The following is a 20696-nucleotide window of genomic DNA, read 5'->3' on the forward strand; positions in this document are numbered from 1 at the left end:
ATTATTATTACAGTTTAATGCTTTCCCCGCAGACAGTGTGCCAGGGCTGAGCAGGGGGTGAGTCACACTGAGATGTGGGACACCCCCCTTTCTGTGTCTCTTCTACCTTTGTTTTTTATGCTTAGCCCACTTTCTTGGCAGTTTCTTCCTCCTGAGTTGGAGCTGGCCTGGGGGCCTGGGACTGTGCTCTGGATTCATGTGGGATCAGGGCGCTGGCTCTCAGATTGCAGGTTGGAGATCTGGCAGTTCTGTGCCCCTCCTCCTGCTCCTGCTTGGGGAGTCTATTAGGCAAATGCTCTTGCCCTATTTCTGTAATTTTGTTTTATTTCTGTTTCGTCAAGGGAGGTGCCCAGAGGCCTCGGGGCCTGGGCGGCAGGAGCAGACAATCCATGTTTTATTTCTCTTTCCTTCTCTTTCCCTCCTTCCTTCTCAATTCAGTTTCAATCACATTATTGGCACATGGCTCCCAGAACCCCTTGCCAAAGCAGCTGTGCTAAGTCTCAGCGTGCGGGGGAAGGCTCTGCTGGGAGCAATTCTGCCATTTACTGTTCCTTTGGCCTTACTCAAACAGTTTGACACCAGCTCCTCAACACGTGGCTACTGCTTTTCCAGGCACTCCACAGCTTCCTGCATCTGCTGGAAGCCAGTGCTGCTCATCTCTTGACCAGTGCCCAGAGGGACTGGAACGGGGCGGCATTGTGCTCCACAGGGGCGCAGGAAGACTTAGGGGGAAGGAGTGGCAGGGGTTTGAATACACTAACAATTAGTTACAATTTACTGCAGCAATTAAAAGTGCAGCCTGGGGATTTCAGAGTGAGGACGTAAGGGCATAGTTGTACCCAGGCAGCAGGTCCAATAGGGAAGGTATCTGGCACTCTAAAGCAGGTGCTCTGCCTGCAAAACCAGCAAATACCACCCTGAACCATCTTGAACCCCACAAACCCCTTGAGCCGGGGCTTGGCAAAGCAGGCAGCTGGGATGGGAAACTGCTGCCCAAGGATGGGTCCCAGACTGGGCAAGACCTATTTCTGCTGTGCATAGGCAGAGGCAAGAGGAGAAAGGGGGGACACAGAGGGAGCCTGGCACATTGTCTGCTCTGCTCTACCTGCCCCATCACAGGCAGAGGCCACGTCACCCCTGCTCCCATGTGGGGCAAGCACTGTCAGGGACTGTCCCCAGTGGAGCAGTCACTCATTCATTAGAAGTGACAATGTGGAGAGATGATGGAGGAGGTAAGAAATGAGCAGTAGACCCAGGACTGCACACAATGGGGCGTGACTGCTCTTCCTGCTCCGGGATGTGACAGCAGGATCCTCAAGCTTTGGTGGGCGCGTTCTGAGAGCGGCCTGGGACAGATCCGGGGTACCCGCGTGGGCTGGCCCTGCTTGTGCAACGGGGCCACCTGATACAACAACAGGGATGTGCCAGCGTGCCCGCCTGGGCTGTGAGCAAGGCGGGGATCTGTGTGCCACTGAGAGGCATGGGGACATTGTGCCAGGCATGGGATCCGAGTGCCACTGAGGGTCACAGGGACACAGAGGGGCACAGGGACAGTGTGCCAGACATGGGATCCATGTGCCACTGAGGGCACAGGGACACAGAGCCAGGCACAGGGACACTGAGGGGCACAGGGACACAGAGCCAGGCATGGGATCCGTGTGCCACCGAGGGGCATGGGGACACAGAGCTGGGCACAGGGACACCAAGGGGCACAGGGACACCGGGCCATGCACAGGGACAGTGTGCTGTACACAGGGACACCGGGCCATGCACAGGGACAGTGTGCTGTGCACAGGGACACCGGGCCATCCACAGAGACAGTGTGCTGTACGCAGGGACGCTGGGCCATCCACAGAGACAGTGTGCTGTACACAGGGACATCGGGCCATGCACAGGGACAGTGTGCTGTACGCAGGGACGCTGGGCCATCCACAGAGACAGTGTGCTGTACACAGGGACATCGGGCCATGCACAGGGACAGTGTGCTGTACACAGGGACGCTGGGCCATCCACAGAGACAGTGTGCTGTACACAGGGACACCGGGCCATGCACAGGGACAGTGTGCTGTACACAGGGACGCTGGGCCATCCACAGTGACAGTGTGCTGTACACAGGGACACCGGGCCATGCACAGGGACAGTGTGCTGTACACAGAGATGCCGGGCCATGCACACGGACCCCGGGCAGAGCGCGGTGGTGCGGGAGCAGTGGCGGGCTCTAAGTGTGAGGCAGACGCAACGATTGCATTACTGAAGAAGCCCTGGCTGGCAGTACCGAGCTATCGTCCCTGTAATCCTGTTAGCCAGCAATCTCCATTCCGAAAGAGCTTCATTTCTTTGTGAATATTTGTAAACTAGATATCTAATGGAAAATTATAGGAAAATTATAGTGAAATTCATGACGAAGAAATCCGATTAGCCCTAATTCAATTATGCCATCTTAGCCCACACAGCACATTTCCCATTTTTTTCCCATAAATACCAATGCCAGGGGTCCGGGTAATCAAATAAAATTGAAAATCATCTTCCCATTAAATTCAATTAGCTGCAATTTCTAAAGCCTATCAGAGATTTTAATTACTAAATTATAAAATTCTCCAATGCTAAATTGAAACTAAAAAAATTGCACATCCTTATATTTCAGAAGAAAAAAACCCAGCAGAAACCTTGAAAAATACCTTTCTCCTCCCATCAGCATCCACGTGAACACGGGTCATGGCAGGCTTCACCAGAGAAATCAGTATAGAGGGACATGAGCCAGGCCAAGGAAGAAGGTGGCTACCTTTGGGAGAAAGTGTGTGGATATCAGCTGAGATTAAAACCTAAAATCCAGCCCTAGTTCAGCTGAGCTGGGCTGGAGGAGGGAAGGGGAGAGGCCAGCAATCTGAGCAGCGTCTTTGCTCCCTTTTCCCACATGAGCTCTTGCTTCTGGCAGGTTTTCTGAGCCACTGTGCCAGGCACCAGTGACAAGCTACCGTGCTCCCGGTGTCTCAGCAAGTGAAACAGCCGAGGCTCTCGAGGAGCTGGAACAAGCTCTGCCTGCAAATGGGCTCGGCAAGGCAGTCCCTCGAGTCTCCTGTGCCAAAGCCAAGGCAGGAGAGCTGCTGATGCCCAGAGGGAAGCAGGAGGGCAGATGCTAGCTTTGTGCTTCTGATAAAACTTCTTGAATAATGGCCATGCAAGCCTGGTCCTGACACTGAATTAAGGGAAGCTGGAGCCCTCAGCGAACTGATTTAGCTTGAAGCACTACTTCAGTGAACACGTGGGATGTTCCAGAGGAGGGGGACGTAATCACCCTTCCCTGATAGCACAGGGAACTCTCAGAGTTCACAGAGGCACCAGGCAGGAAAGCCCATCCCTAAACTGTTCTTTATTCAACAACTAAACCAAGCAGGCAAACGGGGAAACCAACAAAGCCTGTGCCTACAGATGCTCTCTTGCAGCCCTGCTTCTCTGGGGACCAGCATGGCACAGTGAGGTGTAGAGGGGCAATTAACTGTGTGAACAAGCAGTGGGAGGAAAAGAGAAGCTCAGCTCTCCAGTTACAATACCTGACCCTCCACGAGGCAGCAAGAGTAAGGATTTTCTGACACTGCTTTTATGCCAGCGAGCACTTTTGCATGGTACCCTAAAGGGTTTATTCACGTGCTAACATAAACGAAGCCAGTTTTCTCACAGCTCTAAATAGAAGCTCAGGTTGCCCTGAACCAGGCCGATACTTAGTTTAATTTACTGGGCACCCGAAAGTTGCCAGCAGGGAGTTGCCCGCAAACAGAACAACAACAAAAAAGTTAATGATCTGGGCTTTTTCTTTAATAAATAGGCGAACTGGCTGAGCTGGATTGTTGGCTGGGATTCGTCTCCCCTTTATCACCCTGGAGCTTCTGTGACACATTCTCCAAATCATCAGCATTTTGCAATTTGAGGTCGTTACCAAATAGTATTTTTTTGCCAAGGAAGGGAGAAAAATAAATTAATAATTAAGAAGCCCAAGCAGGGAGAGGCTGTGGGTTGAATGGCGCTGCCACCTCCGCAGGATTGCTCAGGCACCTGGCAGCCTGCCCAGCGAGCACCTTGGTCGCTGTCTCACCCTGGAATGTGGTGCTGGCACCCAAGTGCTACTACTAATTAATCAAAGTCTCTTTTGCAAATGTCTAACACTAAATCACCACGGGCTGAGCTTCAAATGCAATTCCCCTGTTCCAGGGATTTGGTGCAGGAGATTACCAGCTCCAGGTGAAGAGCTGAAGGGGGTTTCCTCTCTGCACATCTTCTGGTTCTCCAAGGCATCAGCCTCTCCAGCTGGAAGGAGAAGAGATTTCCCACAAGTCTTCTCCTGCTCAGAGCAGGTAACCACAGAGACATCCAAGATATGCTGGGATAAATCTGTCTGTGCTGCCTGACTGGAGTGCAGTTACACCAAAAAGGAATTTGACACAGGCGGCAGAGCACTGCACTGGCAGCTTGGGTGTGCCTGTGACCCTGTATTGATGGAGCTGTGGAAGCACCTCCACACAGGATGACATGCAGAGATGTGTACCTGCTTGTGTGGGTACGGCCTCGTGGCACTGTGGGGGCACCTGGACACCTGTGCACAGGGCTGTGCAGTCGATGTGGCTGCCCACAGACATTCTCTGAGGGTGTTCTTGCCACGTTAATGTGTGTGTGTCTCGTTTGTCTCTGAACTTGTAGTCCTGAGCGCCCTCCCTGTTCTGTCCAGCCCCCCAAATGGTGCTTTACCATGGCTGATGATCTGGATGGCATCAGCACATATCCTTGCACTGCTGCAGCAACACACCACTCCCTGAGCCATGGGCGAGCTGTATTCCCCACTCCACACTCTGCCTGTCTCAGAGCCCTTTCAAATTTTCAGTGCTCACTAGACCGTGAATTCACCTTCATACCAGTTACAGGGTTATTTAGCTTCTCCTGACACTGATAACCATCAAACTTTCACTGGCAGCTCAGCTTTCTCCCAAGAGACATACAGCACTCCTCTCTCCCATGCCCATGTTGCCCCCAGCCACCCACACCCAACAGGAGCAGGGGGCAGATGCCCTGGGGGGACACAGTGCCTCAGAACACTGCTTACCCACCAGCCACAGCCACTTATCCCCAACCCACAGCTATGCTGTGAAAAAAAGGAACAGAGAGTTAAAAACTGGATGGATGAAATGAAATAGAGGAGAAGGGAAGAGAGAGGAAAAAAGAGTGATAAAAAAGAGAAGGAAAAAAGGGTGATAAACCAAAACCAGTACAAATGGAGGAGGAAACCCCCTTAGGACAGCAGAGAAAGGATCTGGGAGGGAGGCAGGAAGAGCACAGGAATATATCATGGGGTTTCCCCCTGCATACTCCACAAAGCAACTCTCTCCAGCAGTTGACACCAACATATTCCACTGCTCTCCCTGAAATCCTAAGGACCAACTAGACAACCCTTGTACAGCAGCTGGACTAGCTGTGCATGGGCTGGAGCACTGCTGAGGAGCAGTGAGGATGATCAGCCTGCACGGGAAACGTGGGATTGCCTGCAGGGTGCCCAAAGGCCGCGAGAGTGCAGAAAACCCCAAACAGGAGGGTGAAACCTCTCTGCAGGGCCAAGCACAATGAAGGCCAAGCCTGTCCCTCCTACTGATCCCCTACGAGGAAACTCTGCTCTCCTTTGCTGGCCCAGAAGCACCTCTGCCACTCATCCTCCCACTGGCTCTGAGCCACTGTTGCCTGTTGCCCCTACTGCAGACTGTAAGGCACCTTCCTGCCAGCCCTCCCTGCCACAGTCCCTGTCTCTTGGCATCATGTCTTTGGCACAAAGCCTTGCTGCTCACCCCTGGCCATATGGGCTTGCTCCCCTGTCCCCTGCACTTTCCCACTCTGACTGAGCGATTCCCAGCTGAAGCAGGTGTCTCTGCTGCAGAGACATTTTGCTCTGAAACCAAGATGTGCTGACAGCAAGTGGCATCCCCAAGAGCTCCTGCTCGGCACCCAGGGCTGTGCAGGGCCAGACACTGCTGACAAGGAGCACAAGTCGCTGCACAACTTGTGGTGCCTCTTCCCATCTGTGTGGCTTCCCTGGCTCTGCCTCAAGGTGTGCCTGCAGCAAGTCACTCATCCCACTGTGGCCATCCCCATCTCCTGTCCCACACAGCCCCTTGCAGCACACTGACCCCATATCCCAGCAGACAAAATCCCTCCTCCTTTGGCCCAGGGATTTCATCTCTACTGTAACAAAGAGCTCAAAGCAGGAACTTCATTATGTTCCCACAGCCATGGGATAAGGGTAAACATGATTCCTGTCATGCCCCCAAGTGTGCAACGATATGTTCCCACAAGCACAGGCTGTGCATAGACACAGGTCTGCACACATAACAGGGAACAGCATGGATCTGGAAAGGGAACTATAGGGGGACAGAGCTGCTCTTGTCCCTAAGGCAGTTGTTGCTGACTCCACCTAACACCAGAGACTGCAATACAGACGGAACTGGTGTGACTTTTGGGGTTGTCGGAGGCAAAGCCGAGAGCTGGATTTGACGATCCCATGTGGATCCCCTCCAGTTCAGAATACTCCATCTGTGGTTCCATGATTCTGTGAATTGCAAGAGCCCAAAGGGACGAGAACAGGAGGGACCAAAGCAGTTTATGGTGTGGCACCAGTTTATCACAGCTTTGTGCTTTTGGCACAAATTCTTATCACCCAAACACCTTCTCCTGTCCACCAGCTTCTTTGGGCTCCTACCACGGGAGCTCCTGCTGGCTTTGCACAGCCAGCCTGCAAGGGCAGGTCTGGAAAGCAGAGACACCCCTGCTGCCTTACCTGCCCCGGGAGCACACCCCGGGGCTCCTGCTTTCCCCGTATCACCAGGAAAAAAAAGCTCTGTGCAAACAATAGATCAATAGAGCCCCCGCCTTTTCGGAAGGAAAACAAACACTCGGATCACCGCAAATTAGAGAATGTTTCGCTTCACTTCATCCAAACAGGCTGACAATTTTTTTGGGTTGTTGCCACGGTGACAGAGTAACACAGCGTTCAGCCTGTTGCAGAACAATCAATTAAGTTAATGCCTCGGAGTGCCTGTTTACCCTTCCATTTAGGAGGTGCTGCTCTCCCTCACGCTTTCTCTTTAGCTTGTTTGAGATTTCTCATCCTTTGCTCCTACTTCTTCTTTATTTAACCTAAAAATAAAGTCCCTACTCTAACTACCTTCTAGCTTGTAAGGAGTCTCCCACTTTTTGGAATGATTGCCTGGAATAAAGTTTTTTCTCCCTTTGACTCCTGCATTTCATGTTCCTTCCTGGAAAAACTGGAGATTTACCTTTACCTTGCAGGGTACAGCCCTGTCCCCTCCTCCTGGTGTGCTCAGGAACTTGCTAAGTTTCTAAAGGCCAGTTCTAAACATCCCCTTGGAAGAGTGTGTACCTTCAGAGTAACTGCTTTTAACAAGATGAAGTAACTTGAACTAAAGATGTATGAAGTGATGAGCAACCCTTCCACCATTGCTATTTTTCACACTTTGAGCTGTAACCATAAATGAAGAACCATCTTGTGCTAAATGCTCTTTGAAAAGGAGAACTACAAAAGGGCCTCACAGGAGTCTAGGTCTCATTCTATGATCCATGTCAAATGGAACTCCTAAATATTTGCTTAAATGATTTTGGCTTAAGCAAAACTCAACCTAGTGCTCAAAGCATTGTGCTGAACTGAGCCTATGGCAAGGAGACTTTAAAGGGGGAACCATGGCCAGGAGACTACGGCAGATCCATCATTCCAATCCTTTAAAATAAAGGATGGCAAAACATCTCTTGGCTCTGCCTTGACCACCAGCAGTCTGCCAAGCCTTTCACAGGCTCACATGCTCCTGCCACTGATCTCGTGGGTTTATTTTCTGCCTCACAGGCAGTGTGAGCAGTTACACTTGGCTGTGTAGCTTCACTGCCTGTCTGCAGCCACTTTCTCATCCCTTGCCCAGTAGCAGTAACTGCCCTCCATCTTCCCCAACCCTCCAGCAGACTGCAGCACCAAAACAACACCTCCAGCATCCTGGGTGAAAATGAGGTACCAGAGAGTGAAAGGATTTTATCCAAGGCCAAGCCTGAGATATAATTCTGTCTCTTGATCACTCTGCACCTTGGTGCTGTCTTTCTCATCAACACAATATTCCTATGCTTTTCTTTGAAATCTGAGGAAAAGTGTCCATCTCCCTTGTATCCTCATCCTAAAGGAAAAGGCAGAGGCAAGCATGATGTGAAAACAGGAAGATTCCATGATACCGTCTTCTCATCCTGCCACTAGCAACAAGTGCCTAAATGTAAAGTGTACATTAATTTAGTTTTGAACAGATGGAAGAAAACTGTAGATCAATCTGATAGGGAAGAATGGTGCTCAAACACTAGGAGAAATTACAGCAATAGGTCAAATATAACATCTCCTCCCTGCTTCCCGAGCTGGATCCTTTTTCAAGGACTCCACTCCCACAAGGTAACACAAGCCAGCTCAGGGGGGAGCACTGGGGCCAGGTCTGCACGGGCTGGAGGACAGCTGTGCCCAGGTCCCCCCAGTTCTCCCCCTCCCAGAGAAGAAGATGTCAGCAGAACCTGTTGGAGCAGGGGCTCGTTGACTGCTCCCTGTCCATTACAGCCCGGATTATCAGCATATTGCACAGTGCTCTCTGCACGGTGCTGGGGAAATCCAATACGCTGAAAGGTTAATGCAATCAATTAGGGTGACAAGGAAGTGGAGTAAAGCCTTCTGAGTAGATGAAAGGGAGAGAGAGATGGAGACAGGGAAAAGCAAAGAGAAGCAGGGGGGAGCAAAGAGTGGGAGGAGAAGGAGGAGGAAGATGGTATCCAGGACTTGTGCGTGGCCAAGGGCAGCATCCTGCCTCAGCATGGATGGGCTCATGTCAGTCACACGAGCAAGGCAGGCCATGGACACCCAAGGCAGCAGCTGGGCCAGGACACCCTCTTTGTGGCTCTTTCTCCTGCAGGATGTGGAGCCCTGCCCAAACTGCAGCTGCCCAGGCTGTCCTGCCACCAACCTGCTCCCTAAGGGTGATCACTGGGGGACTGGCAAAAGTTCCTGTGTCTTTCCTGCCCACATACCCAGAAGGAATGAAAGAAACTGATTAGGTTTGCAAGGCAAGGGATCTCAGCAAGCCATGGGGGAGCAACATGAGAGGAGAACGAGGGAACAGGAAGGACAAAGAAAACTTCTGGCTGTTCATACACTCTGCACACAAAGGGAAGGATGAGCACCATCTCTCTGTGGACTTCCTAGCTAGGCACTGGCCATCACCCCTGGCCACTTCCCTGCACCTATCCCCTCATGTCTGTAAGCATCTGAAACACAGGCGCTCTCCTACTTTTCCAGCCTCCTTCCCAGGGTGTCAACCTGGGCTTTCCTGCAAGACCAGAGGAGAAGCCCCAGCCAGTGCCCAGCTGCAGCAGTTCCACCCCTGCCTGCAGACAGTTTGAGAAGGCTGCTGTGGCATCCAAGCCACCAGCACAGCATGGAAATGCCAGTGCCATAAACGCATATCCTGCTGCTGCATCCGGCATGGCACAGGCCTTCCCCGGGTCATTCAGCTCAGGGAAGAGCCCCATCCTTCCCCCCCAGCCCCTTGAGCCACTGCTGCCTGGCTGAACTCCTGCTCCCTGACCCCTGAGTAGAGCAGCACTTCATTAACCTGGGCTGACAGGTCAGCGAGCAGAGCCCCTTCCTACCACGGCTCCTGCTCGGGCACAGCTCAGCCAGGGAGAACGTGACACCAGCTCATTAGAACAAATTATTACTCTATAACCCCTGCTGCAATGTCCCTTAATATGCCTATTTAGCAAGAGACAAGTCCTGGTGGGCTCCTCGGCATTAAAACAACCTCACAAATCACCAGAGGCACAAGCACCGTGATCTCTGCTTTGGGGGTGGAGAGAGGGTGGCTGTTCCTTGGATGGGTGCTGGAGGGTGCAGAGTCCTGGGCTCTACCCCTGCAGCAAAATGAAGCTCCAGATATTGCTGGAGGATGTTCTGCAGGCAGGGAGTTGCCATCTGGCTGTGCCTCACTGTGCTGCCAAAGATGCCCAAGCTTCAGCACAGCAGAATGTTGTTACCTCATTGAAATCCACTGTGGTAGTGTTCTGGGATGCCCATTAAACTGCTGGGCCTGTTTTCCTCTGCCTTATCCCTGCCTAACTGTGCCCTCAGCACTACCATCGGTGTCATGTTCCAGATTATACCTACAAGATTTAAATGCTTCCCTGTGATATATATGAAGTCACTGCCTGGCTTTCCAAATCCATCCACAACACCAGCCCTACCTGCTCACTCCTTCAGGTTAACCAGCAAAGCCAAAGAACAAGTTTGGAAGATGATACTGATGGCAGGAACTGTGTGCTACCTCCCCATGTGAGGCTAGGCTAAATTCTGGGGGATAAACCCACTGCATATGAAAGCAGTGGGTTCACACCTTTGCAGGGAGGGCTGTCAGCTGTCTAGGACTAATTCGGAAATTACAAAACTGCTGTAGTTTTGGGCACAGTGAGTGAGATATCACAGGCCAAGACAGAAATGTGGGCAAATGTCAGAGGAAGGCTACTACTAAACAGGAACAGGGAACATGAGGAGATCAACCTCCAACCATGACCTTTAGAAGAGGGAAAAGGGAGAAATAAAACAGTGATTCATGTAACTGAGAGAAGTGGTAGCAGTGCCAGGCAGGAGACAGTGAGAAAGAAAAGTAATGGAAAGAAGAGAAGAAAGTGTGAGAAGTGTGTGATGCTGGGCGCAGAGAGGGGCAGGATGAGAGCACATGGATGGAGAAATGAGAGAGACAGACCTGAGAGAAACAGAGACAGGGAGGGCGGGAGGAAAAGGAGGAGAAAAGAGCAAGAATAGCCATGCAGCTCGGAGCACGCGGGCGAGGCAGAGAGCTGTAACCAGGGTTGTGAAGCATGAAAAGGGAAGAATCTGCCTTTTCCTTTCAGCACTTGGAGCATGGCGCTCAGTGGTGACCTACACTGTGCCTGGCTGTGATCACGTTTTCAGGGCCACTGCCTGCCGATCCCAAACAATGATGAGGAGCCTTTGAAGTCAGAGAAAGAAGCCGCAATGTGAACTGGGGACTTTTTTTCCCCCCTTTTTTTCCCCTCCATTTTTTTAAGGGCAAGGGAAAGAAGCGAGGAAAAGGAAGGCCTGAAGTGGTGGGGGGAAGGTTGGGGGAGAGGTTGCAAGAACAGAACAGAGAGTTGCTCTCGGTGGGGTGCCCCGAAATGAGAGAGACAAAAAGAAAACAAACAGTTTATGAGTAGGGCACATGCTGCCTGTGTCTGCATGCCCCACACTGCTGGCCCCCCGTGCTCCAAGGGAGGCTTCTGTTCCCCAGCAATGATGGATGGATGCATAGGGCCATTCAGGCCTGCCATGTTACAGCAGCAGTATTTACATAACACTGGCCTTCCACCGGTCACCTCTGACACTGCCCAGCCCAGCCTGGGGCCCCCTCCCACCTCAGCCAGCCTGGGCCCCTCAGATGCTGCTGGAATCAGACCATGAGCTCCCCAAACCTGGGCATTGGGGGTCCCCACTGCTGCAGGGATGCTCTAAATGCAGACACTACAGTGAGTGCTCCTGGCACCTCTGAGCAATGTCTCACAGGGCAGAGCACTTCCCACCCTCCCCACAGCCTCTCCTGCCCTCAGACCTGTCTTAGTGCCTGGGGATGGAGAGGAGCAATGTGGGAGGCCAGATGTGATTGGTGATGCAGGGGGCACAGAGCAGAGACACGAGGAGAGAGGGAGAACTCTTCAGGTGTCACACAAGCAACTTTATGGTCTTCCTGGGGCCAGGAAGAGGAGCCAGGGCCAGCAGGAACTGCCTCAGCATGGCAGGGACTTCTCAGTAGCCATTATCCGAGGTGGCATAGGGAGTCTTACCCAGCACATGGAGATAAGGCATCTAAGAGACAATATCATCTTCCATTTCCCTCGGCTCTAGACCTCTAACTCTTACCAGACACAGACTAAGTGACCATCCAGCTCTAGCAGACTGTGAAGCAGGGGTTTTTCCTCCTAAGACAGACCATGGGGGTCTAGGTAAAGGGAAAACCCAGGAAAGCCCTGATTCTGCTGGAGGCACAGAAACGCTTTCACACTACCACCATGGTTTTGCAGTCTGAATAGCTAAAAATGTGCCAGAAGAGGAGGAGAACATGTATATCACCATCTGAATTATGTGAACTGAGCTCAGCAAAACTTCACAGTAGATGGAGACTGCATCCTATTCAGTGAAAGGACCTTATATCCATCTCCTCAGCACACATGGGTAAGCATAAAGCAGTTCCCTTTCACCGAAATCCTTACACACCTTTTTAGCTGTAAAGATAGAGGCAGTAGAGAAGATATTGAGGAAAACCGTCAGGAACAAAACCAGGTGCCCAGAACCAACTGCTGTACAAAGACAAAGACAAAGACAAAGACAAAGGCAAAGACAAAGACAAAGACAAAGACAAAGACAAAGACAAAGACAAAGACAAAGACAAAGACAAAGACAAAGACAAAGACAAAGACAAAGACAGGATTAGGAGACACATATGCCATGTCTGCACTTGACCTTCTTCTGTTTCCATCTCTCTTCATGAGTAACAACAGCCCAGCCCCAGAAGTTCTAGTGCAGACGTGGCCACAGTGAGCAGGCCGTAAGTGTGAGAGATGCACAGAGGAAAAGAGAACCCAGGAGGGATAGTGACATACCCATCGCAGTCTGAAGGCTCTCCTACCTTTCGGAGATTTCAGGGCCTTGTTTCTTGCCTCGTTTTTAGCTCTAAATTCACTTCATTCTGGAGTGAGAAAAAAAGGGATCCAGTTAACACACAGGGCACACCTGAGTAAGAGCCAAGACTCACAAAAGCTGGGTAAGAACATGGTCCAGCGTGGGACATTCAAATTCCACAAGGGAGCAAAATGCTTTTCTGCTCCTGATTGTACCCCACAGTGCCATGCACCCCAGAGCACTTCTCCATGCAAGAGGTTCCTAATGAGGGTTGGGAACAATTTCACATAGAGAGCAGATGTTACTGGCCTGAATCCTCTCCCCAGCTACCAGAGACAGACCTTGTGCTGGTCTATTCCATACCTTGCCCACACATCTAAGGTTGCATTCTGTGCCATCTCATATTTTCCCTTCCCAATCTTCACATTTCCTTTGTTGACCTCTCTTTCCCAGAGGTTCACCTGTGTGCTAATGGTGAGGTCTCCTTTGCACACCTTGTGGGCCACAAGATGACGGGGTGCAGGACTGGGTTCCATGTCACTGAACCCCCTCAACACTCATCTGTGAATCTTCCAGCCAGGAGAATGCAGAGAGTGAGGAGGAAAGAGAAAAGGGACAGCGGGAAAAAAGTCACAGCAAAATACATGAAAAGTAAATTGAATTATTTAAAACCATATGTTCCAAAAATGTGACAGAGCATAAAAGCCGTGCCATGAGACTTCTGAAGGGGGTTATATGCACAGGCAGGGTGGGAGGAGAGCTCAGGGCTGGGGGAAGGCTGCTTTGCTGTCAGACAGGGACTTCCCTCTCCCAGAGCTGGGAGGTGGCCAGGAGCACAGGGTGGCTTCATGCACAGTGGCAAGGGTGCCTGGCCCATTCTTGTAGCATGCTTTGCAGCTCTGCCATGCAGCTCTCACAAGTGCCCAGGGTGGCAGTAGAATGACAGACTGCCCCAAGGTCACACCCAAGGTGTCCATGGTTGAACCCACGACCCCCAGCTGTCCCTGCCTCACACCGGCTCTCCCCATGTTCCCTTCTCTGGGTGCAGCAGTATTTGCTGCTGCTCAGCCCTTCTGAGACCCTCGAGTCCCTTGCAGGACAAAAGTGAGAGGCATTCAGGGGACTCTGTGCTGCTGCCATGGCTCACCCCCGTGTTCCAGGGCCCTGGTGCTCTGTACATGTGTATGTCATCCTCCTGTCACTTATACTCTGCCACTGCCAGAGATAGATGCCACGTGTTGGCTAGGACCCAGAGCAGGAAGGATCTGGTGAGATATCCCAGATGGATGAATGGACAGGAGGACGGAACCCCTTGGGTGAGGAAGGTGCATAACCAGCCTGGCTCCTTCCTTCCCCACTCAAATCCTGACACTAAAAAGGCTGAGGGGGCATGGCTGGAGTAACAGCTCCCAGATTTGAGGTGCTTCTCCCACCCTGGCACCCTCGGTCCTTCTGGCATCCCTTCTTTCACCTTTTTCTTCCCTTTGTTCTTCCTTTCTTCCTTGCTCTTTCCACTGCTTTCTCTGCCACTCTGTCACACTGTTTTTTCTCTCTCCCCCTCTTTTGTTTTCTCCCTCTTTCCCGAGCTCTCTGCCTGTAACTCTGCCTTCCTGCCTTCACTCCCTAACCCCTGTGCACGATCAATTCTTGGGATTGGGTTTTTAATTGTTTTTTTTTTTTTTTTTAACTTCTCTTCTTTTGGCCGCAGCTTATCAATGATGCAAGAGGAATAACGCCAATTTACTTAGAATGTGTAATCCCCAAATCAGATTGGGGGATTGTATGAGGCAATATGACCTTGCATATGTCTCCATTAAAGCCAGCCAGGCCTCCTCTTGTATTCTGTGTTCCCAGTACATATTTAGACAGATAACGCTAATTGTACTTGACATGTCCTCTTAAGGATGGACTCTTCCCTCCCCCAGCTCTGCTTCCCTGCCTGACAATGTGCCAGAGCCCAGCCGCTCCCTGGCAGTATGGCACGACACAGCACCTGTGGGAACGGCGGGTGGGCGCAGGGCACGGCCCCATGCCCAGCCCCACACCCAGCCCCACTGCAGGCAGCCTCCAGCCCTGCACTGCCCCGTGGGAAGGGGGCCAGAGAGGAGCAGAGCAGGGGGAGGGCTGCTGGGACAGAGTTAATCTGAGATTACACTCTGTTACTGTGTCAATTGGGACTTCCCCAGAAAAAAAGCCTCCAGACAAAGAGAGGAGACTTGCTCACCATGAACATCTTTGAAGTCTCCCTCTTTTCCAACGATGGCTTCTACCTCACACTGTTTAGCTCCCACATGTGCTTTGGGTATTTGTATTTGGCTACTGGACCCCAGATCCAACTTCTAGGGAACATCACTGAAAAATCATTAAGTGCTATAAAGGTTTGGGTTGGAAGGGACCTTTAAAGGTCATACAGTACAACTCCTCTGCCATAGGCAGGGACATCTTACACTAGACCAGGCTGCTCCAAGCTCCATCCAGCCTGGCCTTGAACACTTCCAAGGATGATGCATCCTCTGAGCAACTTGTGCCGGGGTCTAACTACCCTCACCATAACAATTTTCTTCCTTACACCTAGGCTAAATTGTGCCTCTTTTATTTAAAGCCATCACCCCTTGTCCAATCATTATAGGCCCTGCTAAGGAGTTTGTCCCCATCGTTCTTGTAAGCCCCCCTGAAGAAGCACTGAAAGGCTGCCTCTTCCCTGTGCCCGCCACTCATCACTGCTCCAGAGCAGACATGCAGGACATAGGAGGAGGAGGAGGAGGGGAGCTTATTCCACGGAAACCAATGGATCCAAACTCTTTGCCAAAGTGGACTCTTTTTTTTTTTTTTTTCCCCTTGACACAACATCCTAATTCGACTTTTTCAGTATCTTTCCTTCAACAACCTTTTTTCCTTCCTCCCCTTCCTACCCGGCAACTGCGCATTTATTAATTCATGAGGCACTAATTAGTTCTTTGTTTAATTTTGTGTTAAACAGACTGACCGGAATGATAACGACTTGCAGCGTTGCATTACGGTCCCCAACCGCCCCTGTTTTCTGACAACAAGGGAGCGCAGTGAGACTGGCGTGATGAACCCCAATTCCCACTCCAGTTGCACTTCATTAAGTCAAAATGTGACAAGAAGCTTAGAGAGCAACTTTCAGATCGGATCGCACATAACAATTGGGCAGGAAACTTTCCAAGGGGGAAGCGCGAGAGGCACTCCAAGTGAAGGCTGGCACCGCACAGTCCCCTGGCATGCCTGCCTTAAAGGAGCCAGCTCAGGCTGTCCAGGCAGGACTCAGGGCATGTGCTGGGAGCCAGAGTGCCAGAGGAAGAAGAGGAAAGGAAGGGCAGCAAGACAAGCCCAAGGCACAGCTTACTGCTGTGGGCAGGACAGGCGGCATCATGTGCTTCCCTTGTTTCCTTTGCAATGATGGGCTGTGTTGAGAACCTTGGAGCCCAGGTGGGATAATCCCTCAGCAGGTCACTTCATGAGATTGAGGACATCTTCAAGCATCTTCAACTCCATGCCTCAGTTGCCCCCCCCACAGCTCTACACTGAAACAGCTGGTGACCCTCAGCTGCTCTTCAATTGTCAAGAACTACACGATTATCATGGAGCCCCAAAACTGCAAAGGGAGAGGGTGAATCCTGGCACCTACATTGCTAAAATCAGAAGGGAAGAGACAGCTCTGACAGCAGGAAGAGGGATGGCTGCTCTCCTGGAGAGGAAGCTGTGCCTTCCTTCAATTTTGTGCAGTGCCTGAGACTCCAGCGGCACTACCGAGTTTTGAAAAGGTCCGGATCAGTATAGTAACAGCAATAAATCTGATAGACTGCAAAGCAAGCAGAAGCTGAGCCCTCTGAACTCAGCCCTACAGGTGAGGATCCAGCCACCCCAGCACTACCGAGACCCAAGCTGTGGTAAGTGCCAGGGTCACTTCACTGGTAACTAAGGCTACAGCTACAGGGTTTGGGTGTGTAGTCACCTGTCTGCACTGGATCAAGCATCACCTGGCGAAAGACACCTGAGCATGATTTAGTTCTAGACACAGGTCAACACAGGACCGACAGACAGATGACACAGCCTAGGTCATGACCAGCTGGATCTGTCCCAGCCTCTTTGTCACACAAGGGTGTTCAGTGTGTGGCCACCTCCTTGAGCCCCTTCTGGTTCACTGAAGGGCAATGAGATGCAAACAGAAAGTGAAAAGGGTCTTAAAACACCACTTGAGAGGTGTGTGAAAAAGAAAAGGAGACTGTCCAAGTGCACGGAACACAGAAGTTTTGCCACAAATCAAATATATCTTCTGCTACTGAAGAGACATCGGCTGTGGGAATAAACCAAGACCACCTGAAAGTGAAACAGGCTGCAAGGTCTCAATGACTTTCCTAGGAAATATCTTCCCCACACTTCTCCTCATCCCTCTCTCTCTTCCCTCAGGATAGGAAGACTCATCCCCTAGCCTTGCTCCACAGAGCCCAAAGCTCAACTGAGGTCGAAAGCACTGGTGAAGCAATGTGGGGGACTGTGAGAGTGTCATCAGGACTGGAGAGGGACACAAGAGCTGTGAGGGAGTGCACAGCCATATGTCCTGGGCAGGGGCAGGGCACGGAGCCCTGCGATTGAAGCCTCTCAGCCCCACAGGAGACCTGCCGGCTCCAGTCTCCACATTCTTTATCAGTGTTGTCACCTGAGTGAGCTATAATGGCACCAATCTTTGGGAAAGAGGCCAGGCTGCAGCAAGGTAACACAGCATGGTGTTTGCCAGTACACTCACAGCTGAACAACACGCAGATCTGAGAGCAGACGTTTTTGCGCTGGCTTCCATCTTTCATGAATCTCAAATGCAGCAGGGACCTCTGTGACTGACAAAAAGGCTGTTCCTCCATGACAGAAATCCCAGGAAGACACCATATCCCTCTGATTTCATTTCTGTATGTGCTCCTGATCCCATAAAAAGGCATATGTAGATATTAACACTCAGTGGGAAAGTGGGACTGGTGTCCAGTAGGGGCAAATCACCCATTTAACACCTGAAGCAAGGACAGCTGAGAGAGTCCAGGATTCCTGGGGACAAGAAACATACCCTGCAGTCACCAGCCCAACAAACCTTCCTGGTTTTGCAGAGGGCTTGGAATATTCAGGCTGCTCTACGCATCCAGTTGAGCAAGTCTCACCCAACTACCATCTCCTGCCAGTCTTGGACTGCTTAGCTGAAAAGGCCTGGGCTGAAGGAGAGGGAAACTTGTGTTATTTCCCATTTCTCCCTTTATTGGCTGCTATTACAAAGCAACACCAGCAGTGCAGCACAAACCAACTCCATCCCCAGTTGTAGGGCTACACATCTGCCAGTGCTCCCAGCAAAGTTTTGTGCTGGAAATTCACAAGTATCCCGAATAGGTCATGGTCCACCCCTTCTTCCTAAAACAACATGCTGAAATGTCCTAGACTCTATCCCCAATCCTCTTTAACTAGCAAAACTGTCTTCCCAGGATTATGGGCCCACTGCCCCCCTTCTTTTCTCCTCCATCTGGCTGGGAGCAGCCTGGGACCAAGAGCTCTTCCTAGCCCTGGGAGAACCCTGCAGTTTCTCTCTCATAAAAAAGAAAAATGGGAGCTATAAAAAAGGAAAAGAAAAGAAAAGAAAAGAAAAGAAAAGAAAAGAAAAGAAAAGAAAAGAAAAGAAAAGAAAAGAAAAGAAAAGAAAAGAAAAGAAAAGAAAAGAAAAGAAAAGAAAAGAAAAGAAAAGAAAAGAAAAGAAAAGAAAAGAAAGAAAAGAAAAGAAAAGAAAAGAAAAGAAAAGAAAAGAAAAGAAAAGAAAAGAAATCACTGCGAAGGAGGAAAAGAGCAAAGCCCCCCTTCTCTCCCCACCCTGTCCCCATTACCTGCCTTTAGCTCTGGGCAGAGCTCCTGCTTCGCTGTGCTGGAGTCCTATGAGGACAGTGCTGCCTGGGAGATCCTGCCCTGCTTCTCACCCTGTCCCCTCTGCTCAAACCTGTCAAGCAGAGCCCAGTTCAATAAAGGTGTTCATGCAAAAAGCAGGAGGACTGGGCAGCAGGAAAGGGACACAGAGCATTCCAGAAGTAACCCTGAAGCTCAGTGCCACTGGACAGCTTGGGAGTGCTGGAGCCAGGCAAGGGACCAGCATCCACTGCCGGTCCCAATTCCCCAGCACAGATGGCACCAAGGACCAGGGAAAGCCCTGGACCCAGCTCACAGCACAGCTACAGCACAGCCCAGCAGGCAGGAAGGGAGTGCCAATAGGAAATCGCAAGGAGTTCAGCTCCTGCCACGGCATCTGTAAAGCATAGCAGTCCCCAAACTTGGCATTCGGCAGCCCTAGCTGGCTCCTGCTAATTTGCTGTCAGGCTGCCTAAGCAAACCAATTAAAGCTAATCATTAATTATAAAAAAGAGAGAAAGAAGAAGACCCTGCACAAATGAAGAACTGAAAAGGGCGTGGGGAAAAGAAGGACAGGAGGGAGAAGAGTGAGCGAAGAGAGCTTGAGAAAGGGGCTGGGGTTGAAGAAAAGGGCTTTAAAATCCCAGGTACAGAGCCTTGGATGCAGCCAGCAGAAGGGTAAGTGGTTTCTTAGGGCAGGATGGGGAGAAGCAAAGGTGAAGGAATCAGGCAGCACCAAGGAAAAAGTGGCAGTGCCCAGGATGCTGAGGCACATGCTGAGCCAAGGTGGAGCCGGCACTGGCACATCCACGAGGCTGGCTGCACACTCCCTCTGTGCCAGCCCAGCCAGAGCAGCATCAGCTGCACGGGACAGAGGAGCAGGCACCTGCCTGCCTGCAGAGCCAGGGCAGGGAGGATGAGGCTGTGGGAGAGCAGAGCAAGGCAGAGCCAGGGCAGAGAGGATGAGGCTGTGGGAGAGCAGAGCAAGGCAGAGCCAGGGCAGAGAAGATGAGGCTGGAGGAGAGCAGAGCAAGGCAGAGCCAGGGCAGAGAAGATGAGGCTGGAGGAGAGTAGAGCAAGGCAGAGCCAGGGCAGAGAAGATGAGGCTGGAGGAGAGCAGAGCAAGGCAGAGCCAGGGCAGGGAGGATGAGGCTGTGGGAGAGCAGAGCAAGGCAGAGCCAGGGCAGAGGGGATGAGGCTGTGGGAGAGCAGAGCAAGGCCAGAGGCAGGGCCATGCAGCTCTGTCCCTCAACGCCAGGCCCACTGGCTCTCCCTGAGCAAACGTCTGAGATGAGGATGAAAAATGGGGCATTTATGAAAAGGCCCTGATTATGCAGATTCGGCTGGGGCCCTGCTCGGCCCCGCCGCTCCTGCTGGCTCCCCACAAGCTGCGGCGCAGAGAAGCGGCAGCTGCCGTCCCGGCCCCCGCTCCTGCCGGCCCCGCACACCCGCCCGCTTCCCAAGGCCCTCGCGGGGAGCCCCGGGCCCTCGTGAGGAGCCCCGGGCCCGGGCGGGCCGGCGGAGGGCGGGGGCAGCGCCATGGAAACCGGCCCCGTCCGGGGCAAACGCGCTGCTCGCCCCTTCGCCGCCCGCAGCCCCCTTTGAGGAGCTGTCAGCACCCTGAGGGAGTGTCACACGACCCAAGGACCAGCCGTGACCAAGCCTATTTTCTGCCTCAAATTTGATTGATTAAAAAACTTTTTAGAAAAACCATGTTAAAAGAAAAAAAAAAAAAAAAAAAAAAAAAAAAAAAGGAGGAAAGAAAGAAAAAATTAAACAGAAGGGGACAAGGGGTGGGGGAAAAGGGAAAGGCCTCAGTGCTGAGTTTCCCTGGCAATAGCACCAGGGGACAAGTGTCATAGGCATATAAACAGCATAACCAGGCCGAAAATAAAGGTCAAAGGAAGCATGAAACTTAACACAAGACTGATTAAGATAATGATGAAGCAGGGGACTCTAGAAAAAAAAACATAAGTGCGACACATAGAAACATGCACACAGAAATGGTCCAAGTGATGGCCCAAGAGACCTGGTACTTGGGAAGAGG

At 51.5% G+C, this 20696-nt stretch overlaps 1 protein-coding gene across 6 annotated transcripts in view; it reads right to left on the reverse strand.

The window, feature by feature from the left end:
• Positions 1-20696, reverse strand: part of CASZ1 (castor zinc finger 1) — a 205309-nt gene that overhangs the window by 88900 nt on the left and 95713 nt on the right. For 3 of the 6 annotated variants that reach the window (XM_056508438.1, XM_056508434.1, XM_056508436.1), the window contains one exon: positions 12765-12824. Coding sequence is in view for 1 of the 6 variants with exons in the window: in XM_056508441.1 (XP_056364416.1) it covers positions 12739-12742 (4 nt within the window). In the remaining 5 variants the exon portion in view is untranslated. Of the gene's footprint in view, positions 1-12738; positions 12825-20696 lie in introns of all 6 variants that reach the window. The other 3 variants (XM_056508437.1, XM_056508441.1, XM_056508435.1) reach the window with 1 other exon arrangement.

Source organism: Oenanthe melanoleuca, chromosome 21 (assembly GCF_029582105.1).
Source record: "Oenanthe melanoleuca isolate GR-GAL-2019-014 chromosome 21, OMel1.0, whole genome shotgun sequence".
Lineage (NCBI taxonomy): Eukaryota > Metazoa > Chordata > Aves > Passeriformes > Muscicapidae > Oenanthe > Oenanthe melanoleuca.